Raw genomic sequence first — 20,950 nt, forward strand, 5'->3', positions numbered from 1 at the left:
TATCTTTTCTTTAATAAAAAAAAAAACTGATCTCAACTCTGAATATGTCTTTATTATACACTTCTTTAAAAAGTTTTAAGACCATTTACCCCACGGTACACATACACCTGTCATAAGGAGGAGGAAATAGCGTGGGAAAATTCCTACGATGCACGTACAACCCCATAAGGGGCGGGGCTAGCGTGGGGGGGAAAGGGGCGTGGCTTAAAGGGCAATAAACCTGTCAACATTTTGATGGGGGGTGCCCTCTACTCTCTCTGATGCATTAAACAGATGATAAGAAATGAACAGAACAAAACGAACTGTTAGAAACGAATGGGTCCCCAGTGGAAAAACTAAACGGTTTAAAGTAATTCTGTTCGGTTCAATGATGGAGATAAAGAGAAAAACAGCTCTGAATGTCACTGATATAATAAACACAATATGATTTAACATAACCCGCTTTCAAACATAAAGACTCACCATCAACAGTAACACTGAAGATTGTTTCATGGTCGGTGCCTTTGATGATCAGTAGTTTATAATCTCCAGAGTCTTCAGTTCTGATGTTTGTGATGGTCAGAGATCCAGTCTGATGATCCAGCTTCAGTCTGTCTCTGAATTGCTCATTATTTTTATTACACTGAACATTTGTACATATCACACTGAGACTTCTGTTGATGTGAGCGATGAGAGTGTTGGTAAAATACCATTTAATCTTTTCTTGTTGGTTTGTTTGAACACAAGTGAACAGAGTGACTAAATCTCCCTCCATCACAGACACTGTCACTCTCTCTGTATCAACAGCGAAAACACCTGGAGAAAGAACGAACAGGTCAATAAATCATGTCTGGAATACGGGGACACAAATATCCAACAGGAAAGAGCTGTGAGAATGTTTTTCTACAGATGAAAAAGCATAAAAGCATCACTGATTCTCACTCATCGTCAGACAAACAAATTATATGGTATTTATTGTGCATCATAATATACAACATGCAAGCACATCTTGATTCATACATTGCATTTTAATATTGCATATATTTGCATTAATACAACTAATAAGTGATCGATGCATACTTTCATAAAACCTGATATGACTACAATTCAAGGAAGTTGAAAATTAATTGATTGCCATTTACCAACACATTATGGGTGCCATTTGCTTGTTGTAACTAATTAGAGTTCATTTTTATCTTTTGTCAACACTGAATTCAATACCACACATATTTCACTGTTCAAAATGTGTATTGGTCAATCTTAGGTAACGGTCAGGCCAAACCGTTCTCATTGGTTTACCGTTCCATTCCACGCTGATCCGGCAAAGCCAACACACTGATCTACTATTTAAGCTTCTCCTTCTTCTGAGACTTCATTTTAAGCAGTTTCTCCTCCTAGGGCTTTCAAGCTACACCCACCAAACTCGGGTCATACATTCAGACTGTTCTGACTCAGTGTGCTATATCATTTCTATATTTACATTCGTCATTGAGAACCCAGAACAGCTGCTTGCATATAGTTTAAGGTAAAACTGGAATTAATTAGCGTACATTAGTATTTTACTACTATGCAATTAAATAAACTGTTTATTCATTACACCACTTTACCTCTGTCTTTACACTGCAAAAAATGCTCTTCTTATTAAGTCATTTTTTCTTGTGTCCTACGAGACACCGGTATTTTATCAAATGAGAAAATGATATTGCCAGAAATGCATGCAACGTATACGAAGTTCATTAAATGTCATGATTTGAGTGTCACCGCTGAGTGACCGGACTGGGACTGTGAAAGAGTCAGTTGAAGGAAAAGGATAAATCGATGGGCTGTTGTGAGAAAACGTGTGTGAGAAATGTGAGCAGACGCTGAAATGTTGGGTGTGAGAGGCATTGACTGTGGAGAAATGAAACGGAGAAATGAAAATGCCACAGCTGTTTAAAGATCGCCGGTGAGTATGAACTTTGACTAAATTTTAGCTAACAATTTGAGTGATATGATCAGTAATTTGATTAGTCGGTATAAAGATTTTAAGATGAACAAGAGCAAATGCTGTAAGCAGCTCCGCTCTGAAACCCTGACTTCAAAGACATTTGCTGGACTGATGAAGATAATGGGCAGAAATGTTTTTATTGTAATTGGAAGTTGACTGCTACAAACAAAGAGAGAACAAGAAAATTCAAATTTGTAGATGTTTGTGCGTATTCATTAATTTATAAAATGGGTGAGGTGCCATACCCGAAGGGAGATATACAATTGAGTAACTGAAAATAATGTTGGTAAAAAAAAAAAAAAAAAAAAAGCAGATAGCACCATAAATTGCAAGCCATTGTCTGTTTTATTGGACCCTGAGCGAGCTCTGTTCTCAGACAGACTGCCACTTTTGGAGCACACAGGTTGCTGAACGTTGCTCCATAAGCTAAAGATGAGAGTGTTTAATTGTGGTCAGCTGGGCCATTGATTTTGCGCGTAACTGTGTCTGAACACCCATAAGGTGTAAAAAGTGTGGCAAATCAGGCCACCAGACTAAATTCTGTAAACGAAATCAGTAAAAAAAAAAAAAAAAAAAAAAAAAAAAAAGAGAATAAAACAGAGATTTACACTAAGAAAATGAGAAAATAATAAGCTTGATAAATTCTTAAGTGATTATTTTTGAAGGAAGGATTTGAGATAATTTTAATATGAGGTTAAAATTAAAGTTAAAGATGATAAAACATGTTGTGAAAGATATATAAAATTTATACATCCTGATTAACCGAGTTAAATGAAAAAGATATAATAAATATGTTCTTGCTCTTCTCACCTTTGCAAAACTCTGATAATGATGATTTGACTGAATTTTGGGTTGTTGAAATAACTATAGGTGTTAAAATGTTGAAAACCCTAGAAGTTGATGTTTTGGTTTCAAAAGATAAGCCTGTGCTGAGCTGAAATAAACCATTTGTTATCTCAATCCGGCCACCACGTGGCCTAACTTGAGAAACAGAGACTCAATCTGAGTGGAAATTATAGCTTCTGAATTTATTTTGGGGGCAAAAGACAAATATAAAGTTATGATCATTTGAAAATGTAATTTCTGGCAAAGGATAGAGTTAAAAGGAAAATGTCTGATGTTTATTTGGAAACAATTTTAATTTCTAGCCAGATTTTACACTGAGCTAGTGTGAAGAGTGAAACGTTTATGAAAACGCAGTGTACCAGCCCTGAAGGTCTCAGTCTCTCTCTTATCCCAGACCAGCTCAAAGCTGATATCTGAGCCTGTGCCACAGATGATAGAAGATATTGATGAGTAAAAGCACAGGGCATTATGTGAACATAAAAGACAGTTAGTTGTTAAGATAAAAAAAAAAAAAAAAAAAAAGGTATCATCAATAGGGCAATAAGAGATGTTTTCAAAATACAGACTTTTAATTAACTGAAATTTTTGACGAATGTATGATATGACCAGTAACTTCTGTCTGCTCTTAGCCTTCACCATGTAAAGAACTGATGGCCTTGGTCACAGATGTAGCAGAACATAAAAATGAATGGACAGGTGTTTTGGCTAAATTCACTGAAAATAATCTAAGCACTGCTATGGGGCAGCTTTGAAGAAGGATGATGGATTTTAGTGATTAAGTTCTGTTATGATTAACCTGTCTCCATGTTTTTGCTAATTTGAAAGTAGACCAGATGGCTCTGATGACTCTTGAATGCACTTTCCAAAAGGCTCCAGAAAATATCTGATCCTGTTGAGGGTCAAAGAAGCGATGACGAGGTTGAGCACGATGTGGTTGTTCCCAATGACGGGTAAGACTTCCTACGGCCTGACAGGTGGCAACCCAAGCCAGGGAAATCACGATAAGTCGCCTTGGACCCCCTACCAAAAAAAAAATAATAATAAAAAAAAATAAAAAAAAATAAAAAAATATTGTAGGAGGGGGTTTTATGTGAGGTGTGTATGAGAGGTGAGGCAGATGTCTGTGAGGCCAGCAGCATCTCTGTTGGGAGGGGAAGCTGTGTTTCGTAGGGGCCAAGGTCAAGACTGGACACAGCAGCCCCTGCCCTAATATTGGCCCCTCTATACCGCTCACCAAATACCGCATAAATTGAGAGCCAGGAAACACCCTGAAGAAAAGAGCTATGACGAGATTGGCATTCAAGAGGCAGCTGAGACCATGCTGATCATCCTTAACCTTGCGGAGAACAGAACAAAATGTATTAATTTGTATCAGGAAAACTGTGTGATCAGGATCTAATGTTATTATGAGTTTACTTCAGCAGGCATAATTCAGAGACATGGTGATGGCTTTAAGATGAGGACGGCTTTTGAAGTTTAAAGAGAAGGTCTGAATAACAAAGAAATCTAAACTAAAGATAACTTGAAACAATAAGTTACACTATGAAATTTCTAAACTTTGTGAAGGGTTAATGACTTAAGGGTTAATGAATTTAACATTATAGTTAAGGGTTAATGAATTTAACATTATAGTTAAAGTCTTAGAAGACTGTTGAAAAGATTAACTGGTTAAGAGAGAGAGAGAGAGGCTGGAAACAGGGATTGTACTCTATCTGTTATTGCTCAGTTAAAGCTGAGACTACACAAAAACAATGATATCAGAACAAAACAACCCAGCTGACTTTTCTAAAAATAAACAACTAATGAACGGACATATTTGAAACTGGTTAAGAGACCATGTAAAAGCACATCTTGAGAATGAGCAGTTCATATTTATGTGTCCTGATTGAGTGTAGTGTGTCAGTAACCTCTGGAATTAGTGTCTTTATCATTACAGATGGGTTAAGTTAAACAAAACAAAAAAAACTTAAGAGGAAGTTGATTATTCTGAGTGAAACTGATGAAAATATGATCAGAACATTGGACAAGCTTTAAGTGGATTGGACATCCAGCTCTGTCTGTCACTAGTAATTATGACCAAATTTGTCATGGATGAAGACTGTTTGAATTAATCTCTGGATTAATTAAGAGACAAAGTGACAATTTAACTGAAGTCACCATCCAAATGATCTAGAGACTCCCTCATATTTATGAAAGGCCAGAGGGCGAACAAAGGGAGAACTTCTAAGAAACAAAGAGTTTTATTTTATGTTTCCTCTGAATGGAGGCATGACATTAGATGTCTATGAAAACTACTATTTATAGAGAACCACAATTAATGTTAAAGAAGCAAGTGACTTTAAGTCTTTCTGTGTGACTGCGATTGAGATAAGAGGAATATAATATTTTGGTTTCTGCAGAGCAGTAGAGATAAGAAACAATAATGATCATATGGTGCATCTTTTTGATTGAGGAATAATGTGACAAGTTAAAACAAGAGAGAAATAGCCCAAAAAGATAGATTTTTTTTTTTTGGTGGAAAATTGATTTATGAACAATTTATGAACACCTGTAAAGTTAAATGGAGTTAATAGACATATATGAATTGAAAAATCATTTTGAAACGGCTTTAAAGAAATTGATGATGACTTATAGTACAAATTTGAATACTTTATAAAGTGATATGGGAGATTATGAAAATTTTCAAGTTCTTGGTAAAGTTATAACAATTTTGGGTTTAAGTGGCAAGGTGAGGATTTGATGATAAGTGCCACTGCCAAATGACATGAATTAAGAGGTTTAAGATTTTGGGCCAGTTGGAGTGTACGTATAAAGAGTTTTAATGGACAGGGGATGGAGAAAAGGGTACTTTAATAGAAAGCCCTGATGAATTGATTTTGAAAGGATTACTGATAACAGGAACTGAAAAGATTTTAATAAAAATTGGGTATTGAGTATGATTAAGTATGATGTCACGAGATAAAGATGAGTGAACGAGCTGATTGAACGTAATACAAATTGATAATTTTGTAATTTTGATGAAGTATATTTAACATTAACAAATTTAGATTTATATTTGTTAATGGTTAAATATGAGGTGGGCTATGATGAGTGAAAATGGTTCTGTTGGAAATAGTAAGTAGGGTAGTTTGTGAAGAATTGTGTTGAAATGACTGACTGAAGGAAGGTTGATAAGAATGTGATGCACAGTGAGAAACTGTGGGCAAAGCACAAAATGTAAACTGAAGGATGTTTTATGTAGAGATTTAAAGCGCTAAGATGGATTATTATCTATCTTACTTATTTGTATTGTTTAGTTTGAGTTTGAGTGAATGCCAAAAAGGTCTGTTATGATTTTGATTAATCAAAAGAACCACTGATTGTTTGTTTTTCATATATGTTTTCTAAAGCGTTTAGTCTCTGAGGAGTGACTGTGGGTCTGACCTAGGGATGTGTGTGTCGTCAAACGGTTGATAGCAGAAAGTTGGAATGTTTGGATTTTGGAGGTATCACACACCCCTAACATGATGGGAGAGCAGTGACAGTGATTACTGACTTAGCCCGGCTTACAGAGATGAAATACGGATTTGTCTTTCATTTTATTGGATACTTTCAGTATATTTATGGGAAACTTTCAAGTTAAAACTTAAATGCGCAGCGTAACTAACAACAAAGAGTTTATTTCAACAGGAAACCGTGAGAGCAGATGCGGCTGCGAAGGCCGCGGCAGCACAGCAGTCAAAGGAACCAGAATGTATTTTATTATCTGAAACTAACAAAAATGGTTTGATTTCCTTTCAGAGTATGCAGGCATTTGCCACAGCAGCGGAGAAGCACCTGTGGAGACGTGGCTGGAAACTTATGAATGATGTGTGAATGTGCAAAATGGCGTCTAGACAAGAAGTGATGGCAAGCCTTGTTTACCCCAACAATATTTTCAATGATTATGATAAATGGCTGCATGGGCGAGCCTGCAGCCAAAGGGGGAATGGTAATGGTAATGGTACTCAAATGAATGAAGTTTATAAGGGGGTTACAATATTTGCTGAAAATTTCGCATTTTGATGCATATTGAAATACATGAAAACGAGAAAAGGCCTTGAGTAAATCTGAGCCCGTTTGAGACATTTTTTTTGGAAGACCACCATTCATGGGAATGGAAGGGGGTAAACAATAGCTTGTCTTCTCTGTTGTCTGGTGTATGTGTGCAGGCGAAAACTGCTCAGGGGAAACCGGCTGAGACTCCCTTGCACAACATCAAGCCAGGAGATCACGTGGTAAAACAGGACCTGAGTACGAAGAGCTGGAAGGCGGAAAGGTGGCTAGGGCCTTTTGTCAGGCTTCTGACGACACTGCCGTCAAAGTAGCGGAGAGAGATCGCCGTGGGTGCATGCGAGCCATTGTAGAAAGGTCCCACCAGTGATCGGGGAGGAGGAGCCGAGAGGAGAGAGAAGCAGGAGGAAAACGTCTGTGCGGGCAGATATATAAACATCATTTGCCGTTATCATCTCAGGAGCAGAGACACTGGCACAACGTGGTGCTGAGCCAACCAGTTTTCAAGTTAAACCCTATTTCAAGCCTACAGAATCCAGTAGGTGGTGCTTAGAGCTGCAGCGGACATCGAGCAAGGGAAGATTCCAACAAAACATCCAACGTCTGCTCGCAAGAGAACGCAGCGGTATAACCACACAGACATGTTGATTACACCATTGAGAGTGATGCATGTTCAAGGAGATGTGTGCGTGTGCTCACGAGACTGAAGCTGAATGTGAAAGCAGGGTGATCTGACTGCAGAGTCAGAATTGACATCAAGAATTCGACCACAAGGAACTGCACAGCAGTGATAGGCAGTATCACAACAGGTTTTACCTGTACGTTTAGCAAACCAAGTGACACTTCGCATGCGGTAGTTTGGGTTTGTGGTGAGATGATTAGTGAAGAGATGCCTAAAACAAATTAGGGATTTTATTCTATTTTATTTCTTTTAAAATGTTATTTCTTCATTTACAAATTTAAGAGAGTGATCATTTATACGAAAATCAGAAATGAAGAGTGTAAATGTGATGAGTGACTTAAATTTGCCTGTTATTTTTTTATTTTTTCTCATTGTTTTATAAATTTTTTTATCATTACTTTATTATCATTATTGTTTTATTACTACTTTTCATATATATTTTTGTTCTCCTTTAATGTTTTATTCTTATTGTTTTATTATTACTACTTCTATTTTTATTATATACACATTTTAAATTTGTCTTTTTTGCAAATTATCAAAGACTGATAAAAGGGGGAAATTGTTGGGGAAAAATTTAATCACAGAAGATTTAATCTTCCAGACCTGTTTTCTCTATTGTGTTTTAAATGAGTCAGATCAAAGAGGCCCCACCTGTGGAAGCCATACATTGTCCCTTTTATCTTTGTCCCTTTTACAGATGAAGGACCATTGTGTTTCTTGCTTTTAATTCAAATGAGATCCAAGACAGGAGGGGGACCATTTGTGTATTGTCTCACCTCTTGCTCAAGGCGAAACCTTCAGTGGGTTTCGCCAGATGTATGGAAAATTACTGAGGGGGTTGTTAAAGCATTGAGGGTATAAAAGTTTGTGCTTTCTTTTGTTTTAGCAGTTCACACTCAAGGTAGCCTCGAGCGGCTGCGTTTGACCGTGGCTCTTCCTTGCAAGGAAAATAAATCTTTATAAAGACAATTGGATTATGGTTTGTTTCTTATTAGTGATGTCAACGAATAAATTTTTGCCATTACAGGTGACAAAACGAAACATTCCATAAAGCATCAACATCGAAACTTCTGTTAATTCTCAATAAGAACTTTTGTAGTCAGATGACAGAAATCAAAATGTATTTGGTTGAAAGAGTATATTTTTACTTTCAGTTGACTGTAGAAATGTGATTCGTGTAAAGTCAAGTTAAGTTGAGAAAAAGTAAACCAATTGCTTGTAAAAAGTTGAAGTAATTTTTTTACTTTGATCCAAAGACTAATTTTTTTTCAGTGTAGTTTGTGGCTCATTATGCCTATTATTTTTCATAACAACACAACAACAATAAAACAAAGACAAACTCACTTATATTAAACAAAGAAACAAAATAAATGAACTTTTGTTGACAAATAAAAAATTAAAAATTCGCTATAAAAAAAAATACTCCATAAATGTGATATAATATACACGTATTGCCTGCCTTATTATACATAATTATATATTATAAACACGCTCTAGTTTTGTAAAATGTTTGCGCTCAGTAAAGCAAAATTTTTTTTTTACTTGAAATGAATAAAATGTTTGTTAGATTTATTTTTATGTTTGTTCAATAAAGAACAATAAATTAAAAGTTATTGAATATTATTTTGGTTCATGAATATTTACTACAGGTCTTTGTCTCTTTAACAGGGAACTCTTAAGGGAAGAGAAATATAAAAATAAATGTCTTACCATGCAAGAAAAATGCACAAATCACAAAAAAATTAATGAAAAACTTCTTTGTCTCCATGTTTCCTCTCAAAGGTGTGCCTTGGTACTTTGAGATGGCAAATTCCTTAAATTCAAGTGAGAGGAGTGGATAAAGCGTGTGGGCGTGTGGGCGTGGTCACTACTCAAGCAGGAATGTCTGAGAAAGCATGTATTAGGTGGCTGTACATAGTTTAAGAAAGTCTAATCAAATTGTTACGGTTTAAAGTCTAATACAAAGATTAGAAACTTTTTCAATGTAACCCAGGACATTAATTTGGGTCACTAGTATTTATAATTAGTATTGGTTTATTCATATCGCTATGAAACTAATAGTAAGTGAAGAATAAGAATAAATTGTATTTATTTTATTATAAATAATTCAAAGAATAGACAAAAGTTTCTGAATTAATTTCTGATTGGTGGGGTGAAAGGTTAGCTCCGCCCTCGGTTGAGAAAAAGTTTCCAGAAAAAAATCGGTATCAATTAGCCTGACGTTGTCATACTCAATTCTAGTCAGAATTTGAGTCTGATTCTGCTCCGTTGGGCTGTGATTATGGGGCGTGTTTAAACCGAACCAGGAAAGACCTCAATTGGATAGACCTACAACCAATCAGAGCAACGGAGCGACGCTTAACGTTAGATGTCAAATGTCAACAGAACTCAACTGCACTGTGTTGCCAAGTCCGCGGGTTGAAGCGACCCCAATTATGTGATATACAGACCCAGGAATGCGAATTTTAGCAGCCAGTCCAGCCAAAATAACACATTTTACCCCCAAAATGCCATTTTTCCCGGAGAACCTCGCCCCCCCCCCACACACACACACCCGGAAAGCTATTGGGCTTGTTTTTGGCTAGTTTTGAGTAGCAGTTGGGCGAGTTTTGCTGTAAAAACTTAGAATAAGTCACGTTAGAAGAAGATGAGTGTAAACGATCTTTGCCGGTGTTGTAAAAAAAGAATTTAAGGATACACAGAGTACTTACCAACACGATCATCATTTCTGAGAGAAATAGTAAAGGTGAATGCATATACAAACAAGTTTTCCGTTTAGGATTAGAACAAATTCAACCCAAGCGCCTTTGATGACGTGGATGATTACGTCACTGTTTATCATCTGTCCATCATCGTCTAAAGCCCGCCCTGACAATTTCATTGGTCCGAACAACTTCTGTTCGGGCATAATTACTTCTCTATGGATCAAGTCCAGACCGAACTGCCCGTGCAAAAAAAAATTGTGGGCGGGGCTAAGTTCGTCTGGCATCCAGGCTAGGTATCAATGAGACGAGACCGGAGATAAGAGAGATTGTGAACGACACAAGTGATATTAAATAAATTGATTGAGTTAAGAAAGAATAAAAAGTGATAATTTAGCAATAAATTATTAATAAGCACAGTAGATTTATGAGTTATTAGTTCTTAGAGAGCTCGCGAGTGTGAAGTGCTCTGTGTAAACCCATACTGAAGCAATGGGAGAATCGTTCGAATCTTTCCTTTGGAGAATTGCTTTTCTTTTGTTCCTTGATTTATATTTCTCCTTGGTGAGTACTATTTTTTTCATGAGGAGTGTGTTTAATTAATGAGAATATGGTTTTGTAATAGTAATATGAACAATGCATCGGTAAAGGGGGCGGGACAGGGTTTAATTGAGACTTATCAGGTGGTAATATGAAAAAATGTTGACAATGTTTTATAATGTACTATGTGATTGTATGTAGTAACGTTAAATATTTTTTGAGCTTGTGTGTTTTTCTCCTTTGGGAAGTGTGTGCCATGCGGTGCTAGCTTGCTAGCTCTATATAGATTGTGTTAATCAAGCACATGGTGATTAGCATGCATATGTTGTGTATATTTAAATGATTGAAGAGAGTCATATTGATTGTTTAAAAAGGTTTATTTGAATAAGATACAACTAATTGTGTTTGGCTTTGTTTTTCAAGGCCGGTGTGTTTTTTTTTCTTTCCTTTGATCTGAATTCTCTGTTGAGAGTTCATGAACTGCTGCTGAGATTGCATTCCGATTCTGAGATTTCTGTCCTGCTGGCGATTTCCCATCCCTGGTTGGACTGGAGCCATCCCTTCACTTTCTCCCTGGAAACCTGAAAGAGTTGTGAGAAACAAAGTTTCTTAGTGGGTAGGACAGAACTACACGGAAGTGATGCCTATGTAAGTCAATGACAGCAGCATCCGTGGTCCACAGCACACGAGCTGTTACAACACCTGCACTCCCCCAATTGACGTTGTTTTATATTTTGGAAAGGTATCGCTTTAAATATTCTGAGTTTACTTAAACTACTTTACTTTAAATATTTAGTTTTAAAGTGCTTTTAGCTTGATATTGAATTGTTCTGTCGTTGTTTGATCGCTAGGATAACTTCTGGTCACCCTGAATTCCGTGACCGTACCACGAAATATTCAATGGTCGCCACAGATTGTTTCACATTCACTGGACGATATTGCTATATTGCTGATTTGGACACTTTCAGTAGGCTATTCAAGTTTTCTGTGTTTGCGATGCAATAGCCTCAATTAACTGTGAACATCTTATCTCCCCTGATCAGTTTGTATAGCCTTTTGCTTATTGACAAATTCTGTGATGGCACCACAGATTATTTTGTGGTGGACACACGGATAACCGGATCACTAGAGGCAGGCTTGATCAATCAAACTCCCCATCCATCATTTTAGTGTAAATAATATTTGGACTAATTTAGTATATTTTTATGTTTACTGAATTGACAGATAGGCATATACAGACAACAAAAACAAAAAACGATAAAGACTAATAATAAATTAATGTTAAATCGGACAGTCTGTTGCCATGACGGCGACACACTTCCTTGCGCATCTGAGAATTTCACGGTTTTTCAAGTCATTGCGAGGATCCCCTCTACAAATCGGTATGTATCTCAGACCTGCGTTACTTATTTACTATCTATAAATGTTGAGTTATAAGTTTTGATGCGTTTTAGATGGTTGGTATTGTTGATTGCTAAATATTTGACAAGATATTGTGTCTGTAAATAGTTGTTTTCCTCTAAAAAAAAAGTATGAATTTTTACATTACAAAACTTTAAAAGACGTTTTCTCAAAATGAGTTTTTTGTCATTGTCTCAGCCTATGTAGCACCTATGTAGTTACACCAAACGTTCTGGTTAACACTTAGCAGTATTCTGAAGATATTTTCAAAGGGATTTGTAAATCATGACTGATTTATGTGACATTTTAATCAAAACAATATGGCGAATTTTTTTTTCAGTATATTTTTGAATTTCCTAAGTACTGAAAGCATATAGGCCCTATCCTGAAACCCATCTGAAATTATTTTTTCATCTTGTGTGTAAACAAAATGAAAAAAATAATTTTTGCATCTGGCTTTATCATATGTTCAGATTTATGTTTAATGAGATAATGCCTACTTTGCATAATTAAACATACACATTTCAAAAACTTGTAATGCATTGTTTTTTCTCTTTGTATAAATAATCAACTGAGGAAGTTTCATAGTGATAGCTATTATTTAAAAATTTTACACTATTCACCTGCAGTGTCTCGCATTAATGTAGACATTATATTTTTTCTCAGAGATACATCTAATGATGCTTTCTTGTCTGTTCTACAGATTATTTGCTGTTCAGTACATTATATCTCCATATCTCTTTATATATTTATACATAGAAAACAAAGGCACTTTTAAGAGCCACTCTTTCAATCTCTCTCTCTGTCTCTCTCACTCTGTTTTTCTCTAGTTATCTCTCTACCCCCCCCCCCCCTCTCTCTCTCTCTCTCACACACACACACACACATCTTCATATCTGTATTGTGTGTCTATTATTGTCTGTATTTTTGTATTTTTTATCTGTGCACCATGTCGGAAAAACACCCAAGAGATCCCAGCGAGGCCAGGGTGAGAAATTTTGATAACTTTACAACCATGTCTATGAAAATCACTATTGGTATTACATATTGTTTGTTTGTTGTAGTTGCCGTTGAGGTATGATGTTCTAGACATTTAATGTACATTGGAGTAGTGTAGTATTTTATATCTTGTAGTTTTTGATTTTTGTTTTTTATTGTTACTTACTAAAAAAGCGTCCATCAAACATAACCATAAGTTAGTCTGATATTCAGATTTTGGAGTAAATCCAGCGTCTTAAAACTGTATTATAACTGAACCAGGACAAAGACATGTTTGGGACACTGTTTGTATATACCAGAGAAGGTGATTAGATATAAGCATAAAACATAATGACAAGTTCAACTAAAGCATATTAATAGACAGGCTTGTTGATATTGCAACTAAAGCTCATGCAGTGTTGGCATAGCTGTAATTATATACTAGCCTATCATAATTTTATCATATCATTTCAATTCTAATATTGTGAGTATCAGATTAATTGCAAGACAAACAATGTCTTGTACCTTTTTAATTTATGTAACCCCCCCCCCCTGCTTTTTTACATTTCCATACAGTAAGTATCTATGGATAATAATTATTTTCTACACTGTACAAACCCAATTTCAATCTTCAAAAGGTTCAAAATGCAGCAGAGTTATAGCCCTACAGTTTGTCAGCAAATATCTGCAGTACATGTCTTTTTGTAGCATTAGGGAAGTAGCCTTACTACTAACATGTTTTTAATGTAGACACAGCAAATCACAACGATTATACTGGATTCTGTGAATTGGTCACAAATATACTTTGCATAACTGCAAAATAACTGTTAAATGATTGGCACCATTGTTGTGTAGTTAAAAAGTCTTAGCAATAAAGGAATTTGTAGGTTTCTACAATGGTAACAGACATTATGCCTTTTGTCTGGTTTACAGCATCAAAACATGTCAAAAGGTGGAGGGCTCAAGAAGACCTGCCCAGCGTGCAAACAATTTTTTTAATGGCTTCAAGAACTGCCCTATGTGCAAGGCCCCACAGCCTAAAAATGTGTGCCTACACAAAAAGATTGAAAAATTTGAGCAAAAAAAAAAGACATGGGTTGCCAACACACACAAAAATCAGGTGACCTCACATTTGTGGGACGATGCCATCATTTTGGTAAGTAACTTTTGTTGTTCTATGTCACCATAGTCCAGTTATTTTGGGGTCCTTGGGGGGACTTTCTGATTTTGACTGAGACAAGATAATGCATTAACATCTTTATGGAAGCTATTTATTCAACAGTTTTAGCATCTTAACCAGAGCCGGCCCAAGACCTTTGGGGGCCCTAAGCAAAATTTGGTTGGAGGCCCCTTTGACCGTTTTAAGTAAGGCTTAAAGAAAAGCAATGACTACCTTATAACTATACTCAACACATTATATCTACTATGTTTTTATTTTATTTTTTAGTCTATTAAATTATGTTTTAATTATTCTATGTATACTGTATGCTAATTTTCTTTTTGACGCTGCTGGTCCTGAGTACGTATTTCGTTCTTATGTGGCAACATGTACAGAATGACAATAAAAGACCTTGAGTTCTTGAGTTGAGTTCCATGTTTGATGTCTAACAGTATAATTATGATACCACTGAGCTGAATGGCAGTGCAGTGCAATGAACACACTGATGAACTTGCTAAATAAAAAGACTGATAAAGTGATTTTCACTGACAATCAAAGAAACATTTTTAATTGACACAAGAGTTTAAGAGGCACAAACAACAGCCTATATATAATTGAAATGAAATAGAGCAAATAGAATAATATTTAATACATTTAAATAAACTATTATATAAAATAATAAATAGAACATTTAAATGGTTTAACTTTTCAAATAAACAAAATTAACAATATCTAAAACACCACAAACAAGATTAAAAGTAACAATAATAATAATTAGGTAACATTTCAATAGAACTATTAAAATCCAAACTTGTGTATTTGTGTCTTCTTGGGTGACATGACTGTGTTGTGAACCAGGAAAAGAAGTGGTTGATGGAGCTGCAATAAAGAAAATAATTATATATAAAGTTAGACTTAATTTTTTAAAATGCAGACGGTTATCATTTTACAGTACCTTTATATTCACCAACAGCAGGAGCTTTGCTAACTGGCAGCATATACTTTAATAGTGCCCCTGGAAAGGGGACATAAGGAGTAAATTAATGTTAGCCCTTTAGTGAAGAAGCCAAACTGGGGTTGTATTGTTCTGTTAAATGCTTTAACATCACAGCAAATGGTATAATACTAAACCAATTTTATGCAGCATGTTATTAGCATTTATTACATGGCTTGGTTGAATTCCAATGTAGAATGCGGGTCTGTTACGTCTTGATAACAGCCCGCTGTGAAGTAGCTATAACACACCGTTGAGCAGAGCGTTGCTATGGACGCGGAACGGACTATTTTCTTTAGCGGAAGCAACAATCGTTTTTAAATCAATAAACTCCTTTTTAAATCAATATTTTGTGTCAAATTATTAATTGATTTGGTAGGTATCCATGTAATAAGAGGGATAATCTATAGCGAGCTGCGAGGCGGTTTTTATTCGCTATAACAACCGCCTCGCTATACTGCGAGCGAGAGAGACTAACTTATATTTAGACTGCAGATTATCCATACATACATAGGTATCGGAAAATTAAGCCTACAGGTTTACGTACCTTTATCTTCTTTCTTCTTTTGGCGTTTTTCATTGCCAGAAAGATATTTTCCTTTCTTGTTGTCAGACATCGTCGACGTCGGAGTCACTGACTGACAGGTGACGAGTGACATGATGTGACTGACATCACAGGGTCAGTCAGGGGTCAAGATTAGCGGGGAACTCGCCATAATAAAGAACTAAATAAATAACAACTGTGCTAATCATGATGCCTGATAAAGAGCGCTGTAAGCCAATTTCTTTCTTTCTTTTTAATTATTTATTTAATGTTACTTTTGATGTATGATTTTTTTTCAGCAATGACTCTAGGGGGCCCTCTGCTGGCCACGGGGCCCTTTGCAATTGCAAGGTTCGCTTAGTGGCTGGGCCGGCTCTGATCTTAACTGTACTGTACTGTCATTGAAAAACGTTGCAAACAGACCAAAGACTCTCAGGATCACTTATCTCATAGCCTGCAGTACTGTAAGATGTTTCACAGTGCTTCATATGAAGAGCAGTTGACTTTCCCCTGTGCACAACAAACACCAGTATATAAGCACATGGCGCTCGGTTGACATCGCATTTTGTGAGCTATTTGACACGTGAACTGAACTTGGCCACTACTAACCATGCAACATTGCTACTTACACGTTTATGCAGGATGAACATGACACATGCATGTGCATACTCTTTTGGTCTTTTGTTCTTGTCTTGTAGTTCCCTTTCGAGGGAACTCTCACTGCGTCTGGTTAAGACACTTTGGGGATACTCCCTAAGCACTAGCGAATCTGAAGTCCGTATAGAAACTAGTCCAATCTGATTGGTCGTGCGTGATGACGTCATTGTGACGGCGAACCCGGAAGTATAAAGGGCGAGCCGGCGCATTGAAACGGCATTTATTGCTCTTCAGCATAGCGCTCTCTGTTGAAATTGTCTGTCTATTTACTGTTGTTTTGTCCAGATGCAAAAGTGTGTGAATAATGGAAATGAATGTGAGAGAGTTTAAGCAGTGTGTGCATCCGTGTCCCTATTACATTTCGGGCTCAGATACACACCTGCTTTGTGTGCAGTGTCTGTGTATTGAACATGCTCGGGCAGCTCTCGAGGGAGCTGCCTGTCAGCATTGTGAGCTGTTCACACTCAGACTGCTCCGCTCTCGGCTGGCCGTGTTCGATGAGGCCGGTCAGCTTTGAGAGCCCCAGGGTTCTGGACCCGCGATCGCTGAGGCGTCTCGGTGTCACAGACCATGGGTTTCACATAAGGACTTGTCAGCGGGATCTGGGACTGCTGCAGCACTTTCCCAATCCTTGTCTGACAGTTCTAAAGATCTTCCTCCCCGTGTGGAAGCCCAAGCTGCGGCTTCTTCCCCCGGGGTTGAGGATCTGATGCTTATTCTCTCCGGTTCCGAGGAGCCGGATGAGCGTTGCATCAGGGCGGGCGGAGAAGCAGGAAGTGTTTCATCGCTTCATCCACTCGTCAAAGAGGAGCTAATTGAGGTTTTGACTCGTGCAGTGGCCAAATTGAAGATTGATTGGCCACAGGAAGGGCCGTAAATTCAGCCACCTAGTAGGCTGGACGACCGGTTTCTTTCTCGCCGGGTCCAAACACCTCGCCGGGGTTTACCTTTCTTCCCGGACCTACACATCGAGGTGTGTAGGTCGAGGAGGAAGCCCTATTCCTCGCATATTCCTCCAGTATTGGATTATTCCAATGTTCTGGGGGCACGTGAGGCGGGCTATGGGACAATGCCTCGGGTGGAAGAGGCTCTCACGAGTTATCCTTTCCCCGATTCTGTGTCGTCTCTTATAACCCCGGAGCTGCCCACCAAACCCTGTCGGGACACCTCATCGTTGGTGGGCGAAGCTTATATGGCGGCTGGGCGGGCTGGTAGTTCCCTGCACACATTATCTGTCTTGCAGGCCTACCAGGCTGACCTCCAGAAAGAGCTCAATGAGGGCGACGGTCCCTCTTTGGAGGATGTGCTGGAGCTACGGAGGGCTGCAGATTTGTCTCTCCGCATCACCAGGGAGATGGCCCGTGCTATCGGCCGGGCCATGGCCTCCATGGTGATGGTGGAGAGGCATCTCTGGCTGAATCTGTCGGGGATGAGGGAGAAGGATAAGTCCTTCCTCCTAGACTCCCCGATTTCGCCTTCTGGTCTATTTGGTGACGCGGTTGAGACCGTTGTCGCCGGGTACCAGGAGGCGAAGATGCAGTCAGCGGCCTTCCGTCAGTGCCTCCCTCGCCACTCAGAGCCTGGGAAAGCGGCCCCTAGGGGGCAGCCTCAGCCGTCTGCCAGCTCCTCGCACCGGCAGGTGCAGAAGGAGAGCGTCGCCTCTAGAGCCCCTCCTCCAGGAGCCTGGCAACAGAGGCGGCGTTCTCACCAGCAGTCCCAGCAGCGGTCTTTCGCTCCTGGAGGCGATCTGAGGAACGTACTCCAGGGCGGGAGGCTGCTGGGAAGAGGTCCTAGCTTCGTCTGGACTTCCAAGAGCGGTCCCCCCCCCCCCGCAGGGGAGCAACCGAGGTTGCTTCCTCTGCGGCGCTCCGGGGAAGTCGAGGTGATCCCGCCGTCTATGACACTTCGGGCCCCATCGATTTCCCGCGAACGCATGCTGCTCCAGCCGCCTCCGGAGGGACTTGCGGCTGGGCAGCCAACGCGTCCGCACATAGAGAATCGTTCCCAACCACTTCCTGCAGGTCATCCGCTTCAGGGGGTTGGGGACGAGGCTCGTGTAACACCCGAAGCCAGCCTCGAGAGCCTGGTTCCCTGAGTAGAGTATCTCGGCGCATGAGAATGCCTTCCGAATATTTCTACATGGGTCCTGCGTACTGTAGACAAAGAGCAGGGTCGGTTAAGGGAACTGGTAAAATCCTTGCTGGCGAAGGAAGCCTTAGGGTGCGTTTCTCCGACAGAGAGGGAGTCCGGGTTCTACAGCCGGTACTTTATAGTTCTCGGAAGGGAAGGAGAGTGGCGTCCGTTAGACCTGAGGTATTTGAATCGGTCTCTGAGGAGGCTCGGTTTCAAAATGCTCATGGTCTCCATCATCGTGAGTTAGATCCAGTTCGAGGACTGGTTCGTCACGATAGATCTGAGGGACGCATACTTCCATATCTTCATCCTTCCATGTCACAGGAAGTTCTTGAGGTTCGCTTTCGGGGGCGAGGCGTACCAATATCGAGTGCTTCCCTTCGGTCTAGCTCTTTCACCCATGCACATTCAAAAGGTGCATGGATGCAGCTCTGGCTCTATGAGACTCCAGGGCATCCATGTGCTGAATTATCTCGACGACTGGCTCATATTGGCCCAGTCGTACGGGATGGCAGTTCGCCGTTGAAGTGTCGCTCTGGCCCATATAAAGTGCTTGGGGCTGAGACTCAACACAACAGGTGTGTTGACGCTGTCCCGGAGGACTACGGTTTTAGGGATCGTATGGGACTCGACGACGATGCGGGCACAATTGTCTCCTGCGCGAGTCGAGACCATACTGGTGATGGTCTCAGAAATTAGGCTAGGCCACAGCATCACTTTCAGGAAGTGCTGGGGCTCAGGGCAGCAGCGTCCAACGGGATACCCTTTGGCCTGCTGTACATGAGACCTCTACAGTGGTGGCAAGAAACCAAGGGGTTTCCCCCAGAAGGAATCCTTTCCGTATGATCAGGGTAACGCGCAGATGCCTTCGTTCCCTAGTTACATGGAAGAAACCTTGGTTTCTGTCCCAGGGGCCAGTGTTGGAGCGTCCTGTTGCTGGAAATCCGCTTCAACAGACGCCTTCCTCACTGGCTGGGGCGCGGTCATGGACGGCCGCTTTGGGGGAAAGTCCTAGCTTTGGCTGGACTTCCGAGAGCAGTTCCCCCCGTAGAGGGGCAACCGAGGTTGCTTCCTCTGCGGCGCTTCGGGGAAATCAATGTGGAACCCGCCGTCTATGACGCTTCGGGCCACATCGATTTTCAGCGAACGCATGCTCCTCCAGCCGCCTCTGGTAAGACCTGCGGCTGGGCAGCTCACGCGTCCGCACATAGAGAATCGTTCCCAACCACTCCTGCCGGTCATCCACTTCAGGGGGTTGGGGAGGAGGCTCGTGTAACACCCGAGGCCAGCCTCGAGAGGCTGGTTCCATCAGTAGATTATCTCGGAGCATGGAATGCCTTCCGAATATTTCTACATGGGTCCTGCGTACTGTAGAAGAGCAGACATCCTGTCGAGGCAGGGGCTGAGGCCCGGGGAGTGGTGTCTCCATGAAGAGGTGGTGGATGCCATGTGTGAGAGGTTCGGTCCAGTGGAAGTGGACTTTTTCGCGTCTCGAGACGTCCCACTGTCCACTGTGGTGTTCCCTCACGCATCCAGCCCCGCTGGGGTTGGATGCCATGGTTCAGACGTGGCCGAGGCTGCGTCTGCACGCATTCCCCCCGATTGCTCTGCTCCCGGGAGTTCTGGAGAGGGTCCGCCAGCAGGGGGTCAGCCTACTTTTAGTAGCACCCCGTTGGCCGACGCGAGTTTGGTTCTCGGACATCATAGCGCTGCTGGCAGGTCCTCCATGGCAGATCCCTCTGAGGAGGGATCTCTTATCTCAGGCAGGGGGCTCAATATTTCACCCCCGGCCTGAGATTTGGAGTCTTTGGGTCTGGCCCTTGAGGGGGTCAGGTACCTAGAGACTGGCCTGTCGGCAGAGGTGATAGAGACCTTACTCAGCTCCAGGGCTCCATCTTTGAGGAGACTGTACAGCCCCAAGTGGTGAGCCACTTGGTGCAGGGAGCGTGAGGTGGACCCAGTCAACTGGCCGGTGGCTTCAGTGCTGGAGTTCCTCCAAGATCGCTTCTCTGCGGGTCCAACCCCGTCCACACTCAGGGTGTCCGTGGCTGCCATAAGGCTTTCCACACTCCTTTGGGTGATGGGCTCGGGTAGACACCATCTGTTGTACAGTTACCCTGTGGGGCTGGGAAGATGCGGCCTGTGGCTCGTTCCAGAATTCCCAACCTGGGATCTGGCAGTGGTTTTCGAAGGCTGGCTGAGGCCCCCTTCGGACCATTGGAGTCGGATGAACCAGGGAACTTAGGATTGGTCAGTTCCTTGGTTCTTCAGGCATTACATCCCCCGCCTCACGTGACGGCGGAGTAAGAGACCTTC

At 40.5% G+C, this 20,950-nt stretch overlaps 1 protein-coding gene across 1 annotated transcript in view; it reads right to left on the reverse strand.

The window, feature by feature from the left end:
• LOC307120820 (uncharacterized protein) overlaps nt 1-15,917 on the reverse strand; it is a gene marked incomplete at its 5' end in the record, with an annotated part of 65,381 nt that extends 49,464 nt beyond the window's left edge. The window contains 2 exons of the mRNA XM_079807995.1: nt 646-795; nt 15,848-15,917. Coding sequence (XP_079664121.1) covers nt 646-795; nt 15,848-15,917 — 220 coding nt within the window. The remainder of the gene's footprint in view (nt 1-645; nt 796-15,847) is intronic.
• Between the last annotated feature and the right edge of the window lie 5,033 nt (nt 15,918-20,950).

This window comes from Gobio gobio (assembly GCF_949357685.1).
Source record: "Gobio gobio genome assembly, chromosome: 24".
NCBI classification, from domain to species: Eukaryota; Metazoa; Chordata; class Actinopteri; order Cypriniformes; family Gobionidae; genus Gobio; species Gobio gobio.